General features: G+C 35.4%; 1 protein-coding gene and 1 long non-coding RNA gene across 3 annotated transcripts in view; one reads left to right on the top strand and one right to left on the bottom strand.

Moving 5' to 3' along the window:
• The window catches only part of LOC142505155 (clustered mitochondria protein), a 23,553-nt gene extending 16,988 nt beyond the window's left edge, over positions 1-6,565 (top strand). The window contains exons 19-29 of one of the 2 annotated variants that reach the window (XM_075618011.1): positions 3,017-3,151; positions 3,395-3,544; positions 3,623-3,691; positions 3,796-3,954; positions 4,300-4,356; positions 4,438-4,478; positions 4,626-4,745; positions 5,115-5,424; positions 5,510-5,617; positions 5,779-5,850; positions 5,977-6,565. In XM_075618011.1, coding sequence (XP_075474126.1) covers positions 3,017-3,151; positions 3,395-3,544; positions 3,623-3,691; positions 3,796-3,954; positions 4,300-4,356; positions 4,438-4,478; positions 4,626-4,745; positions 5,115-5,424; positions 5,510-5,617; positions 5,779-5,850; positions 5,977-6,432 — 1,677 coding nt within the window. In that variant the 3' untranslated portion in view covers positions 6,433-6,565. The remainder of the gene's footprint in view (positions 1-3,016; positions 3,152-3,394; positions 3,545-3,622; positions 3,692-3,795; positions 3,955-4,299; positions 4,357-4,437; positions 4,479-4,625; positions 4,746-5,114; positions 5,425-5,509; positions 5,618-5,778; positions 5,851-5,976) is intronic. The other variant, XM_075618010.1, reaches the window with a different exon arrangement.
• On the bottom strand, positions 2,154-16,349 carry LOC142505156 (uncharacterized). Its single transcript, XR_012804385.1, has 2 exons — positions 16,312-16,349; positions 2,154-2,658 (listed from the first exon to the last, which is right to left on the bottom strand). It is a non-coding gene; the product is annotated as an uncharacterized LOC142505156 (long non-coding RNA).

Genomic DNA, 16,349 nt, shown 5'->3' with positions numbered 1-16,349 from the left:
CAGTTACATATCTGAACTTGGAATTATATAATTTATATTTACATTTTACTATTTTGTTTGGATTTGAACGATTAGAAATTCTGATTTTGTTTTAAACTTAGGTCTTTGATATTAAATGGACTATAAACCATCGATAACTTGAAATAATTATTTTTAAAATTGTGCATGTTCAGACATTTTTCTTTATTAGAAATAAAAATTTTAGAATATGAATAAATAAAACATCGTTGTTGCATATGGCACAAACTATCTGCATTCTCATCAAAAATAAAAAGACTTAATATGGATATTACACGCACGAGCTGAAAATTGTAATAAACGTTAAAATCATAGATTTGCTTCTAATTCTATCTCTAAAAAGCCAAATCAAGAAGATTATCTAAGCTCATATATAGAACTTCAAAAACTTAATCCAGTTGATGTATGACATGTAACATACTATAAGAATAAACAATTGGAGTGTGAAGTTTACAAAGCACTAGCAGGAGACTCATAAGAGCAGTCCAACGCATAACGGTGTGCCAGAGTTCCGATATCATATTAACATCGTGAATTTGGATGTAACACCACCTCAAAAGCTAGCTGAAGCTTAAAGAGTAATGATTATCCAAAACTATATATATATAAATCCTAAGAAATTAATTTAGTTGATGTGAAATATCAAACAAATATTTACTAGTCTAGATCAATTTTTTCAACACAAAACTTCTATAAAACCGTGTCACTTCGTCCTCCTATCCCGGTTTCTTACTTCCCATTGAACTCGCAAATGTCACGCTTTTAGTTGGCGTTGTTTGTATATTTTAATTCGTACGAGGCTTCTTTCTTTAAATCGATCATCATTTTCCTTTGTACCTGCACCAATGTAAAGTTTAGAGGATTTTAAATGTTCTCGCGTCAATCAGATAAATTAAGGATATTTCAGTGATGTTGTAATAGTAGCCACAGTGCCGCAATTAACATTTCAACAAATTTGTAAAAATAGTTTGTTTATTTTCATGTTCTGTATGCCGAATATGTCTCTTGTGAGACGGTCTCACGAATCTTTATATATGAGACGGATCAACTATATCGATATTCACAATAAAAAGTAATACTCTTAGAATAAAAAGTATAACTTTTTCATGGATGACCCAAATAAGATATATGTCTCATAAAATACGACCTATGAAACTGTCTCACATAAGTGTTTGCATTGGTCGACCAATGTTTTGGTCCACCCAGTTTGGGTAGACTCAAAACTTGAGAAGTTTTTTTGCACATAAAAGTAATTAAAGCGGTTAAATGATTTTATTTAAATGAAAATAAAATATTAATTAAAGTGACAGTGGGACCCATAAATATTTGGTTGGTATGATATTTGATTGTGAAATGTGATATATTTGAGAGAGAAATATTTGATCGATGATGTGGATTCTGATGTCCACAAATATTTGAAAGAAATATTTTTCTTATCGTGGATGGACTTATATAAAAAAATATAAGTTTAATTATTTTAGTCGATAAAATTTTCCACGTTTCCTTGTGTTCAAGAATCATAATATTCTCGATTAAGTTAATGCACCACTTGATACAGCTAAAATGTTTGAGACCCAATCGGTATTCTAATTAGCAGTCTGTGGTAAGTGGGCAGCCGGCCGTCCACTTAAGCGTTTTTTTTCACTTAAGTATCTAATTTATTTTGTTTGTTTCAGAATTTTTCAAAAAAATTCTCAATATCGGATTCAAACTCAAAATAAATGACACACTTTTTTTATGCGATACAAATTGATTGAAAAGTATGTCAAACAATTTTTCCAAATATTGCCTAGTCAGAAAGATTGCAAAAAGCGACGAAACGCGTTTCATAAAGATTGATGTTTTAGAAAACTAGTTTTTTTTTTTTAATGAAATATTTGATCAAATGGGTGTTCATTTATCAATTTGAAATTGGCCCTACACACTGGGGAAAAAATATCGATGGAGTCAACTAAAAATTTAAATTTGACCAAGGATGGAAATATTTTCTTGCCCATCAAGTTGATTTCTTTCAAGAATGAAGATCACTCCTATAAGTAGAGCCCCCGTTTACTCCTAAACCAACCAACTTAACAAGCTAATTGAAGCAAATAACCACATCGCCCATCGAGCTTTTTGTGTTGTTTTTGTAAAAATACAGCCATGTCATTCTTTTCATGGATTTTGAGGCTCTTCTTCAAGTCAATCAGTTCACAAAAATCCGATGATTCCAGTGTAAGCATTCGCCATAAGAAACTACCTTCTAATTCCGCTGAGGAGAAAGGTATACCAAAATATCGGAATGTTCCAATTATAGTTCCATATTTCCCTACAAATTCCACGCATTCGTGCCTGTAAAAAATGAAACATAGGAGATCGTAAGCCCCGTTCGGTTGAAGTTTGAAACCTCCAAGCGTATAACTGTGAAATCGGCCAAGTAGCTCCGAATAAGCTGATCAAAGGCTCCACTCATGTCTCGGCCTAGCAGCGAGAGAATTCGAAGGGATCTTGTTACCAAGCCCGCATCTCTGCGGTTAATGGCCCGGGGACTTTCCTGAGCGGAGCATACATACGTAGGCACAATGCCCACACGCTTCGTCTCCTATGTGATAGTTGTGTGTCATTCATATCTTCCTTATAAAAGTTGAATTGTAATTTTAGCTTTTCGATGTATAAACCCGTAAGGCCCACCAATAATGGCAACTTAATTCATATAATTTGAATTATTTTTTTCATGATGTTTTTATATTTTATCATGTTTTATATTATAATCAATCGCATAATTAACTCGATTAATTTTGAAGTTTACGAGTCATGCCTTTATCTTTCCATCAATTATTTTTTTCATGATGTTTTTCTGATTCTCGTGAATGATTAGGAGTTGAAGCTATTACCTGGAGTTGAGGCTTTTATCAATGCTAAATTTTGTTTGTCTGTATACTCTTTTCAAAGGCTAGAGTTTTTGGTTGTTATATATGATAATTAAGTTTTACCTAATCATATTCTACTGGACCTGCAGGACATCTTAAGAGACACAGAGGATCACGATCTTGGGCATGCAATGTCACATTTTTTCAACTGTTTTTGTGGAACTGTCCAGTCTGTCCCTGCTAAAGGTGTTGCAAATAATACACCTCCAAAAAACCAGAAAAAGGTAGGCAAACGTTATCGTGATCTTCTGAATGTTTTTAATGTAATGCCTTGTTCTTCTTTTCTCACTTGATCTAGAAATTCTATTTAGGCGTTTCCTGCTTCTTTTTAAGATAAAGATTTTCATTGGCTGTATGTAAATGAATTGTTATTATTATTAGTACAGATGTAGCTGTATGTTGTTTCTTTGGCACATTAGTCAAATCGTGTCCAGTTATCCTGACTTCCATAATTGCAAATTTTAAAGGATCATATAGGGCATCATGTATCTGGTAAGTCGCCTAAGGCACAAACCAAGTTTAGAGCATATGCGAGGAAGAAACAGTCCTCCTATTTGAGTATCACCTCTGAAAGTTTGTGGTTTGGCATCCAGGAATTTTCAAAACTCAAATATCAGGTATCTTTGTCTTGCTTTTTTTAATTCTGCATCTCTCTTGGTGGGAAACTTTTTTGTTAATATTATTTGAATGTGCAGTTCGAGTTGCCAAAAGATGCGAGGCTGAGGGTGAGGAAAATTTCCGTACTACGAAATCTTTGCCAAAAGGTAATATTTTTTGACGATGACTGAAAATATATTTGAGTTTCATTCTACAAACAGTGCAAGTATCACAGTTTATTTATTGGGATATGGTTATCATTTTTTAATAGGTCGGAATTACCCTTGCTGCTCACAAGTTTGATCTGGATTCCCCAACGCCTTTCCAAGTTGCAGATATATTGAATCTACAACCTGTGATGAAACATTCCATTCCAGTTTGTTCAGAAGCCAAGGAACTCGTTGAGACAGGAAAGATTCAATTAGCAGAGGTATTAACATGTCAGCAGAAAAAATATTACTTGTAGGAACTAAATTTGCAGTACCACTGTACCAGCTATCGAGTGTGTTTTTGTTTTCAGATTATCATTATTCTATGTGATTGGACATTGTTTTTTGATTACTTGTGTAAGATTTTGGAAACAGGTTGAAAGTAAAAAATCTTGATACTTTTATTTAAAAAATTGTACTTGGTTATGCTCTATCCTTTTGTTCTAATTTGTTGAGTGGTCAGATTTCCCAGTTTTCCTGAAAAATAAATTCAATCTCTCTGTGATCGGAAGCTCTTGTTGGACTCATTACCATGGGAAATTAGAATTTTTTTATTTCTTTTTCAGGGAATGCTTAGCGAGGCATACACTCTATTTTCTGAGGCTTTTGCTATACTCCAGCAGGTGTGATCATTTAATTTTTGAATGGTCTGTTGTCGCTCATTGTTTTATGCGATTTGATAATGTACAAACATAAAAATGCAGGTTACTGGTCCGATGCATCGAGAGGTTGCTAATTGTTGCCGGTAATTATTGTTGAACTCTATCTATCTATCTAATTTTAATGTCACTGGCATTAATCAAGGCATCAAAACTTTAGCCTTTCATTTAGCGTTGAATTTACATATGCTAGTTCTACCAAGATATTCCTAACATCGACGTTTTATCACCAGCTACTTGGCCATGGTTTTATATCACGCTGGAGATATGGCTGGTGCCATCATGCAACAGCACAAGGAACTAATTATTGATGAACGTTGCTTTGGACTGGACCATCTTGATACTGCTCACAGGCACACATCAAATTCCCTTTTACCCATTTACTATGTTTTACACTAACTGCATTTTAGGACCTTTTTTTTATCACTGTTTGTTCAGTTAATTGATTCAGCTGGCTGATTTCGGTTATCAGTCACTCGGGGATGGATTAAATACTTTGATGAAATTACTATGAGGCTGATGACAAGGATTCATCTTAATGTTGTAACTAATCATTATTTGAATATATATTTTTCATTCATCGGAAAGAAGAAAATTTTAGTAGGCTGACTAGCGGTGGAATGAGATGCTGGATGCTTCTATGCTGCAGTACCCTCTCGGATGTTTTATATCTTTTATTACTCTCATGACCTTGTATTGCTCATACATGTATTTTTCTGCAGTTATGGGAATATGGCTCTGTTCTACCATGGTCTTAACCAGACAGAGCTTGCGTTGCGCCATATGTCAAGGGCATTGCTCCTCTTAGGTTTGTCATCTGGCCCAGATCACCCTGACGTTGCTGCTACTTTTATAAATGTCGCAATGATGTATCAAGATATTGGAAAGATGGACACTGCCCTTCGATACTTGCAAGAAGCCTTAAAAAAGAATGAAAGACTGCTAGGGGAGGAGCATATTCAAACCGCTGTGTGTTATCATGCTTTGGCAACTGCATTTAACTGCATGGGTGCCTTCAAACTTTCTGACCAGGTTGCTGCCTTATCTGAATATCTGTTTGGTGAACTTTGATGATGCAATTGACTATCCTTATATATTTAATCTTTCGATATAACAGCATGAAAAGAAAACATATGATATTCTTGTGAAACAACTTGGAGAGGACGACTCCAGAACACGGGATTCTCAGAACTGGATGAATACATTCAAGATGCGTGAGGCTCAGGTTATTTCTGTTGCCTGTTAATTAATCTGTTGTTGGCGCATCGTTATTTATATATTTTTGTTCTTCTGCCCATACCAAAAATAAATAAAATATGGATTAAAATCCCTCTCTGCCCACCCAATACCTTTTGAGAGAAAATAACATGTTTTACATGCCGACAGATGACCGCACAAAAGCAGAAAGGTCAGGCTTTGAATGCCGCCTCTGCCCAGAAGGCTATTGATATTCTCAAGGTATTTGTTCATCTCTCATACTTTCTCGTTCGAGCTCGTTCTAGGTGTTTGCTCTTGGTTAAGATATTATTGAACTCTTTGAAGCAACCTTGAAAGGTTTTTGTTCACGTTATATACATGTACCAGGCTCATCCAGACCTGATACACGCATTTCAAGCGGCTGCTGGTGGTAATGGTGCCGCTGCAAACAAATCATTCAACAGTGCCATCATCGGAGAAGCCCTCCCACGAGGCAGGGGTGTTGATGAAAGAGCTGCTCGAGCTGCTGCAGAAGCACGAAAGAAAGCAGCGGCCAGAGGTCTTTTGACTCGCCCTCATGGAGTTCCTGTCCAAGCTTTACCACCACTCAATCAGTTCCTCAACATTATAAATTCTGGGACGACCCCTGATGCTGTAGACAATAATGCACCAGATGGGGAAAAGAAAGACGCCAACTCTAACGTTATAAACGGAAAGCCAGATTCCACAGAAAATTTATTGAAACCAGGTCAGCAAGACCAGGCTCCACCAGTTGGGTTAGGATCAGGGTTGGCTGCTTTGGATGCCAAGAAGCAGAAATCTAAAGCCAAAGCCACATCTTGACTCGAGTCTCGCTGTGAAGTTCTGGAGGTTCACCTTTTCAGTGACTTGGGTGTGGTTTTGATAAGAAACAGTCTTGTTTTACGCCCTGCGAATCGAGTTACAGGCTCCCTATTTTCATACAGATTGACGTTTTAGAAAACTAGTTTTTTTTTAATGAATTATTTGATCAAATGGGTGGTTCATTTATCAATTTGAAATTGGCCCTACACACTGGGAAAAAAAATATCGATGACGTAAACTAAAAATTTAAGTTTGACCAAGGATGGAAATATTTTCTTGCCCATCAAGTTGATCTCTGTCAAGAATGAGGATCACTCCTATAAGTAGAGCCCCCGTTTACTCCTGAACCAACCAACTTAACAAGCTAATTGAAGCAAATAACCACAGCCATGTCATTCTTTTCATGGATTTTGAGGCTCTTCTTCAAGTCAATTAGTTACACAAAAATCCGATGGTTCCAGGATAAGCATTCGTCATGAGAAACTACCTTCTAATCCCGCAGAGGAAAAAGGTATAATACCAAAATCTCGGAATGCTCCAGTTATAGTTCCATATTTCCCTACAAATTCCACTCATTCGTGCCTGTCAAAAAAAGGGGAACATAGGAGATCGTAAGCCCCGTTCGGTTGAAGTATGAAACCTCCAAGCGTATAACTGTGAAATCGGCCAAGTGGCTCCGAATAAGCGCTGATCAAAGGCTCCACTCATGTCTCGGCCTAGCAGCGAGAATTCGGAGGAGTCTTGTCTCCAAGCCCGCATCTCTGCGGATTAAGGCCCGGGGACTTTCCTGAGTAAAGCCTACGTACATAGACATAATGCCCATACGCTTCGTCTCCTATGTAAATTTAACACAACGCCTGGGCTCTCCTTTTTAAAAATTGAATTGTCATGTTAAACTTTTAGATGTGGGATTTCAGCGACGGAATACATATTTAACCGTTGCGACGGTTTACACCACCGTCGCAAAATGGACTTAGCGACAGTTTAAAAACAGAGGCAATTAGCCACGGTTTTTAAACCGTCGCTAACATTGAATTCGCGACGGTTTCAAATCCGTCGCTAAATGGTCTTGAACTTTGTAGTGAATATTATAAGTGTTCAAACTTCGGGTAAAAACCGAATATCCAAATCGAAAAAACCGAACATCGAACCGAACCGAAAATCGAATTTTGTAATTCTGATATAAATTTTAAAACCGAGTTTATTTGGTTCGGTTTCGGATTATATATGTCAAAATCGAAAAAACCGAAATTTCATTAAATTAATAATTTTTTTATATTTTTATTTATATTATATATTTCGATATAATATTTAGTGAATGAAAAACTATTTTGAACAATTTTTAGTTGATTGTTGTTTTTTTAATGAATTTAGACCTTATATTTAAATATTTTACTAAGCAAACATGTAGAAAGTTAACATATTATATTTTACAATATATTTATATTATTAATTTAAATAATTATATCAAAATCGAATTAACCGACCGAAATAACCGAACCGTTTTGGTCCGAAACCGAATCAAATAAACTTCGGTTTTAATATTTATATATGAATTACAAAATTCGATTTTCGGTTCGGTTCGGTGTTCGGTTTTTTCGATTTGGATTTTCGGTTTTTTCGATTTTTACCCGAAGTTTGAACACCCTTAATCTTCACTACAAAAAAATGGCTTTTCGCAGCGCGCAAATTCTCTTTCCGCAGCGTATATTGCACGCTGCAAAGTTGCAAGCCGTTGAAACTTCAAGATTATCCGCGGCGTACATGTGCACGCTATTGATACAATTATGCGTAGCGTGTGAAGAAATAAGTATTTCGGCATATAGCGACGGTTTTAGAAACCGTCGCCACTTAGCGACAGGTTTAGCTAATTCAATTTTAGCGACGGTGTCTAAAACCGTCCCAAATTAGCGACGGTTATGATATTTATTCCGTCGCTAAAATATTCTGTCGCTGACTAGCGTCCGTGCTTACGAAGACGTGAGCAGCGTCCGCGCTCCGTAAGCGCGGATTGCAGTAGTTTTGAAATTGTTTTTTTTAAATTATTTTTGACTTTTTTTTTAAAATTAAATTATTTTTAATAAAAACCCTTTTGTATCATGTTTTATATTATAAATAATCACATGATTAGACTTGATTAATTTGATAAGTTTACGAGTCATGCCTTTATCTTTCAGTCAAGCCGGGGACTTTCCTGAGCGAAGCCTACGTACATAGACACAATGCCCACACGCTTCGTCTCCTATGTAATTATAACGCGGCGTCTGCGATCTCCTTTTTAAAAATTGAATTGTGATATTTAACTTTTAGATGTGGGAGGAATTATTCCCAACCGTCGCTAATTTGCGACGGTTTAAGCAACCGTCGCTAAATTAGCGACGGTTTAGCTAATTTAATTTTAGTGACGGTGTCTAAAACCATCGCAAATTAGCGACGGTTTTGATATTTATTCCGTCTCTAAAATATTCTGTCGCTGACTAGCGTCCGTGCTTACGAAGACGTGAGCAGCGTCCGCGCTCCGTAAGCGCGGATTGCAGTAGTTTTGAAATTGTTTTTTTTAATTATTTTTGAGTTTTTTTTAAAATTAAATTATTTTTAATAAAAACCCTTTTGTATCATGTTTTATATTATAAATAATCACATGATTAGACTTGATTAATGTGATAAGTTTACGAGTCATGCCTTTATCTTTCCGTCAAGCCGGGGACTTTCCTGAGCGAAGCCTACGTACATAAGCACAATGCCCACACGCTTCGTCTCCTATGTAATTATAACGCGGCGTCTGGGATCTCCTTTTTAAAAATTGAATTGTGATATTTAACTTCTAGATGTGGGAGGAATTATTCCCAACCGTCACCAATTTGCGACGGTTTAAGCAACCGTCGCTAAAATTAACTTAGCGACGGTTTAAAACCATCGCCAATTAGCGACGGTTTTTAAACCGTCGCTACAATTGAATTAGCTACGGTCTTCCTTGGTGTAGAAATGAGTAAAATCTGTGGTTAATGGGAGTAAAGCTTGTTTTCCTCCCAATGGATCGGAATCCCACCGGCCCAGTAGATTCTTGTACTTTTTGGCGCCCGTAAAGCTTTAAGCAGTCTGCATACACAGTGACATTATAGTATATCATATAACAGAGTATATCCTACACAAAATGATTGATTCTCGCAAAGAATCCTAAAAGTATTACCTTGCTACTTCTAATGCATTCAAGGGGCAGAGGCCAATTAGCGACGGTTTAAAAATCGTCGCTAATTGGCGATGGTTTTAAACCGTCGCTAAGTTAATTTTAATTAGCGACGGTTGCTTAAACCGTCGCAAATTAGCGACGGTTGGGAATAATTCCTCCCACATCTATGAATGACGTATTTCTGTTGTAATTCATGCATATAGTTCTTGATCTAGTATATATGTTGATGTTTGAATTGATTTTATATAAGGGTTACATGATATATATTTCGCACCCAATTTTTTTAATTAATTAAACAATTTATGGTTTAAATATAATATAACAACGGTTTGGTAAAATGATTATATATATAAGACAATAGTTTTAAAATTATGTAAATCAAATCCAAAGACAACATATTTAAAATGTTGTAAAACTGTTGTATATTGCAGCGAAAGACAACGGTTTAAAAACATTAATGACAAACTGTTGTCGAATGCGATAAAAGACAATGGTTAAAACCCGTTGTCGTAGCTATAAGACAACGGATTTTAAGAGCTACGACAACGTTTTATCACCGTTGTCTTTATATATCTACGACAACGGTTTTTCACCGTTGTCTTAGAGCAAACTCTTTAACCACAGGGCCTTTAACAACGGTTTTATAAGACCTACGACAACGGTTTTCCACCGTTGTGTTTAGACGTCTACGACAACGGTTTTTCACCGTTGTCTTTGAGCACACCCTTTAACCACAGAGCTTTTAACAGCGGTTTTACGAGACCTACGACAACGGTTTTTCACCGTTGTCTTTGGCCTTTTACGACAACGGTTTTTCACCGTTGTCTTTGAGCGCACCTTTTAACCACAAGGCCTTTAACAACGGTTTTAAATGACCTACGACAACGGTTTTCCATTGTTGCCATTGACCTTTTACGACAACGGTTTTTCACCGTTGGCTTTGAGCGCACCCTTTAACCACAGGGCCTTTAACAACGGTTTTACAAGACCAACCACATGGCCTTTAACAAAGGTTTGAAAACCGTTGTCGTTGGCCTTTTTTTTGTAGTGTAGTAACGTGTCGCCCATGTCTCTGTTTTAAAAGTCGAATTGTGATTTTAGCTTTTCGATGTGGGATGCATTAAACCCGCAAGGCCCACCAATAATGGCAACTTAATTCATATAATCTGAATTATTTTTTCATGATGTATTTATATTTTATCATGCCCTAAACAATTGTCTGAGGAGCTATATTTTTCATTAGTACTTTAATGGCACTTTTTGATGATTTAAACTTTTACATTCGTTCAAATGCAAGATACCAAAAAATAATAATAAATGTACTGTTATGAAAAAGTACAAATTTATGGTAAAAATTAAAAATCTCGAACTCTCAAAATTTACCAAACAACACACTTTATAATATTTTTCTCTCTACTCAATTGTGAATTTCTTTACGTATGGTGAGGCTATTTATAGAATTTCTTTACAAATAATCCAAAAATAAATTCATCATTACCTACATCATCATACACTAATTTTTAATATTTACAACTCTTATTTTCAACATTCAAATATTCAATACACACATTTTAAATATTATTTTTCAACACTCCCCCTTGTGATGATGATCATAATGATTGTCTTCATTACGTGTTTTGATACTGTCTCGTTAAAAACCTTACTAGGAAAAACTCATTGGGATAAAAACCATAGTAATGGAAAAAGAGTGCAGTCACGTAAACTCCCCCTCATGTTGACACGAACAATTCTTCACAAATTTCGTAGATTGCGCATCCCAATATTATATATGTGCTTTCTGAATATTGTCGTAGGAACATCATTATCTATTTTGTGATCATTGTGTTTCTCTATGAATTTTCTTTTTCGAGGCAGATTACTGAAGAAATTGCAACTCTTGAGGGGGATTCACTACGATCGATAGTAATGTTATCTTGCTTATCTAAAATAATTACAAGTTATCTAGCTACTTATCATTTTGAAAATTCATTAAGTTGTGTTTTTTTACTAATATACTTTTTGTGTGTGTTTATAGTTCACAAAAACGGAGTATTCTATGGAAGAAATTGATGAGGTGCGCACCGAGCTGGCCGACACTACAACAAAAACGTCAAACGACAATGGATAAAATCCGTTGTCGTAGGCCATTTAAAACTGTTGTAACTGAGGGTGTTGTTGAAAGTGTCTTCCACGACAACGGTTTTAAACCGTTGTCTTTTCTATCAACGACAACGGTTTTGCAACGGTGTTAAACCGTTGTAATTTCTACCAACGGCAACGGTTTTGCAAGGGTTTTAAACCGTTGTTTTTAACCGTTGTCGTAGCTATTTTAAAATTGTTGTTAAAGTCAGTGTTGTTAAATGATCCGCTCAAAGACAACGGTTTTTGACCGTTGTCGTAGCTACAATTTGCGACGTTTTTAAAACCGTCGCAAAAGAAAAAGTGTTGTCGAAACTACAATTTGCGACGATTTTGATAACTGTCGCAAAAGATATTTGCGACAGTCTGCATATAACACCTGTCGCTAATTAGCGACTGTTCAAAACCCCGTCGCTAAATTTAGCAACGGTTTACTTATTACCGTCACTACATTTAGCGACGGTCTTCATGTGCAAAACCGTCTCTATTTAGCGACGGTTGATAGATTCCGTCGCTAATATTTTTGGTAACATAAAAAAAAATTTAAGAATTTAATAAATCTGTGTTTTCGATTGGTAAAATCGTGTAAGAGATAAAAAAAATTAAAGTCGTGAAGTGATAAAATCGTGTAAGTGATAAAAATTTTAATTGTTTTGAAGTGGTAAAAAAACGTGTAAGAGATAAAAATTTTAAGTCTTTTAAAGTGGTAAAATCGTGTAAAAGATAAAAATTTTAAGTGTTGTGAAGTTGTAAAATCGTGCAAGAGACAAAATTTTTAAGTGTTGTGAAGTTGTAAAATCGTGTAAGTGAGAAAAATTTTAATTGTTGTGAACTGAAGTGGAAGAAATTGAAGCAAATTTGCATGTATCTATAGAGAGTGGTGAAAGAAAATGGGAGAATTTTAGGCGGGAATGAATTTTTTTGAAAATGACAACGATTTTACTTTAAACGTCGCGAAATTATAAATCGGCGACGGTTAAATCTAAACTGTCGCTAAATGTTGCGACGGTGTTTCTTTAACGGTCGTCAACTTTAGCAACGGGTTTGGCAAATCCGTCGCTAGTTTTAAACATGCGACAGTTTTTTTTAACTGTCGCAGCGATGGTTTAAGTAAAACCGTCGCTACCTTTCGCGACGGTTAAATAAAAAACCGTCGCTAAATAGTTGTTGAATGTCTCAAAAATGCGCTTATACAAATGTCATTTACCATTTTTCTTGTAGTGAGAATCCAAAACTGTTGTCTTTAATAATTTTTTCCATTATGTAAAATTTTTGTATTAAATTTCTTTTAATTTATAATATATATAATAATAATTAAACCAAAAATAACAATCGAAAACAAATTATTTACCACGTTAAATCCGTGACAATGTTATGTTCAAAATATATCTTCCAAAATATGCCAACGATAAACAAAAATTTTACAAACTTGAGAGGATAGTTGGGCAATTTTACAAATATTCTCCTTGCATAGTTTCTCGAGCATCTTGGCCCTCAAATCCCAAACAGATTCGACCCTCTGCATCACCGGAACTGCTTCCTCCCATGCGTCAAAATAGCTAATCTCAGTTTGGGTCAAGATCCTGGTTGGAGTCGTTGGGAGGCTGAAGTTCTCGGATCGTGTCAAGTGCGTCCTCAGAGAAGAATTTCCACCCATCCATGAATGAGGCATGGACTTCACTTTTCTCAACTACAGCTGGCGCATGGAAGACATCATATCGTTGACTGAGATGCTCATCGGAGACATCGGGGGAGACTCGGCCAGCCTCTGCTGCTTCGCAACAGTGATATTGCAATTCTTGTTGATGGCGTAGTGGAGGCCGTCGGGAATTGTATCGGAGAAGCGCTGGTCAATTTCGGTGGAGTCAAAGCCAAAACAGAGCTCTATGCAGGCGGCGACGCGGCTTGAAGAGAAAGGGATAAGGGGCGACTGGTTTGGGATGTATGTGTATGTATTGTGTGCATATAGGCACTATAATTTAAAAATTTTGGGTGATCAAAAGTTAATTATCCGTTCATCTTTTACAAACTAATTAAGAGAAATTAAAAATTAAGTATGATTATTTTTTTACTTCACTAAATATAAATTTTAAATTTTTTTTTAACTTTTTACTTCATCAAAACTACTATGTCGAAGTAAAATGTTACAAAAATTTTTACTTCATTAAATTTTGAAGTAAAAAATAATGTTTTACTTCGTTGATGTTATTACCGAAGTTGAACGATATATACTACTTCATCATTAATAATCCCCGAAGTAACCAGTGGCGAATTAAAAAAAATAGTATAACATTACAAATTGTTAGTGATTGATACACAAATTGAAATAAACGTTAATTAATGACAAACACACATGCATACCTTTACTACTTCCCATATAGCTTGTTTTTTCCCTTTCCTTTCCTTATTTGAATTAAAAAATCTTACACTCCTGCATACATCATTAACAGTCAACATATGAGTGTTTTATTCACTGAATTAAATTTGACATAAAAACAAAATATTAACTTAAATTAATTACAAAAAAAAAATTAGTGCTGATGCACTAGTTATTTATATAGCCTAATTAAAGATAATAAAATTATATAACATTACAATTTTTTTAAAAAAAAATTCTACGACAACGGTTTTTGTAAACCCGTTGTCGTTAACCGTATAAAACCACTAAGAAAAGACAACGTTTTAAAAAACTGTTGTTGTAGCTCTAATAAAACCAGCTGAAAGACAACGGTTTTTAAAAACCGTTGTCGTAGCAAAATAAAACACACTAATAGACAACGGTTTTTATAAAACCGTTGTCGTAGGCCAACAAAAAACAAGCTAATAGACAACGGTTATTAAAAATCGTTGTCGTAGCCCAAAAAAACACGCTAATAGACAACGATTTTTAAAAACCGTTGTCGTAGCCCAAAAAATAGAAGCTAATAGACAACGGTTTTTTTAAAAACCGTTGTCGTAAACATATCAATGACAACAGTTTTTAAGAAACTGTTTTCTATGAGCGGGTTTTTTGAGCCTACCACAACGGTTTTTCTTGAAACCGTTGTTAAAAGACAAAGCACAACGGTTTTTACAAAAAACTGTTGTCTTTGATGTGTTGTTGAATTAAGATTTTCTTGTAGTGCGAATGCATACAGGATCATATTTATGAATAGGTATGACATGTGATTTTTTTTGTTGCGGCGTTTGTTGGTTCATGACACGTGGATATCTTCATTGATTTCGACATATGTTGAAAGAATGTGATAGTTATAGGTGATATGTGTGATGTATGGTCTGGTTGTGTAGGTGATAGGTGTGGTGTATGGTCGTATTTAAATTCATTTCGAATAAATATTGTTGTTGTGTGTTTTAAAATTTTCTGGTATGCCCTACTTGCGGGGAGGTTATGCCAAAATTTTTCTACGCCCTGATTAAAATTATGTGGTTTTTATTTTTACATGCACTGTAATGATGTTTTGGAAGATGCACCAGCAGAGAAATTCATCCCAACAAGCTACAAAAGATATTTTGGAGTTGATATGTGCAAGTCTTGGTTGTAGGGTATTTTTATTTTTGTGAACTTGACTAAAAGTTTTTGGAATATGGTTACATACTTCTTTTAATTGTTGGTTTGGTAGATTACAAGTCTATGAATGACGTATTTCTGTTGTAATTCATGCATATAGTTCTTGATCTAGTATATATGTTGATGTTTGAATTGATTTTATATAAGGGTTACATGATATATATTTCACACCCAATTTTTTTAATTAATTAAACAATTTATGATTTAAATATAATATAACAACGGTTTGGTAAAATGATTATATATATAAGACAATAGTTTTAAAATTATGTAAATCAAATCCAAAGACAACATATTTAAAATGTTGTAAAACTGTTGTATATTGCAGCGAAAGACAACGGTTTAAAAACATTAATGACAAACTGTTGTCGAATGTGATAAAAGACAATGGTTAAAAACCGTTGTCGTAGCTATAAGACAACGGATTTTAAGAGCTACGTCAACGTTTATCACCGTTGTCTTTATATATCTACGATAACGGTTTTTCACCGTTGTCTTAGAGCAAACTTTTTAACCACATGGCCTTTAACAACGGTTTTATAAGACCTACGACAACGGTTTTCCACTGCTGTGTTTAGACGTCTACGACAACAGTTTTTCACCGTTGTCTTTGAGCACACCCTTTAAACACAGGGCTTTTAACAACGGTTTTACGAGACCTACGACAACGGTTTTTCGCCGTTGTCTTTGGCCTTTTACGACAACGGTTTTCCACCGTTATCTTTGAGCGCACCCTTTAACCACAAGGCCTTTAACAACGGTTTAAAAGACCTACGACAACGGTTTTCCACCGTTGCCGTTGACCTTTTACGACAACGGTTTTTCACCGTTGGCTTTGAGCGCACCCTTTAACCACAGGACCTTTAACAACGGTTTTACAAGACCTACGACCACGGTTTTCCACCGTTGTCGTTGGCCTTTTTTTTATAGTGTAGTAACGTGTCGCCCATGTCTCCGTTTTAAAGTCGAATTGTGATTTTACCTTTTCGATGTGGGATGCATTAAATCCGCAAGGCCCAC

This window comes from Primulina tabacum, chromosome 10, assembly GCF_025594145.1.
Source record: "Primulina tabacum isolate GXHZ01 chromosome 10, ASM2559414v2, whole genome shotgun sequence".
Classification (NCBI taxonomy): domain Eukaryota; kingdom Viridiplantae; phylum Streptophyta; class Magnoliopsida; order Lamiales; family Gesneriaceae; genus Primulina; species Primulina tabacum.
The sequence above is the reverse complement of the archived record's forward strand: the minus strand, read 5'-3'. Positions and strand labels throughout refer to the sequence as shown.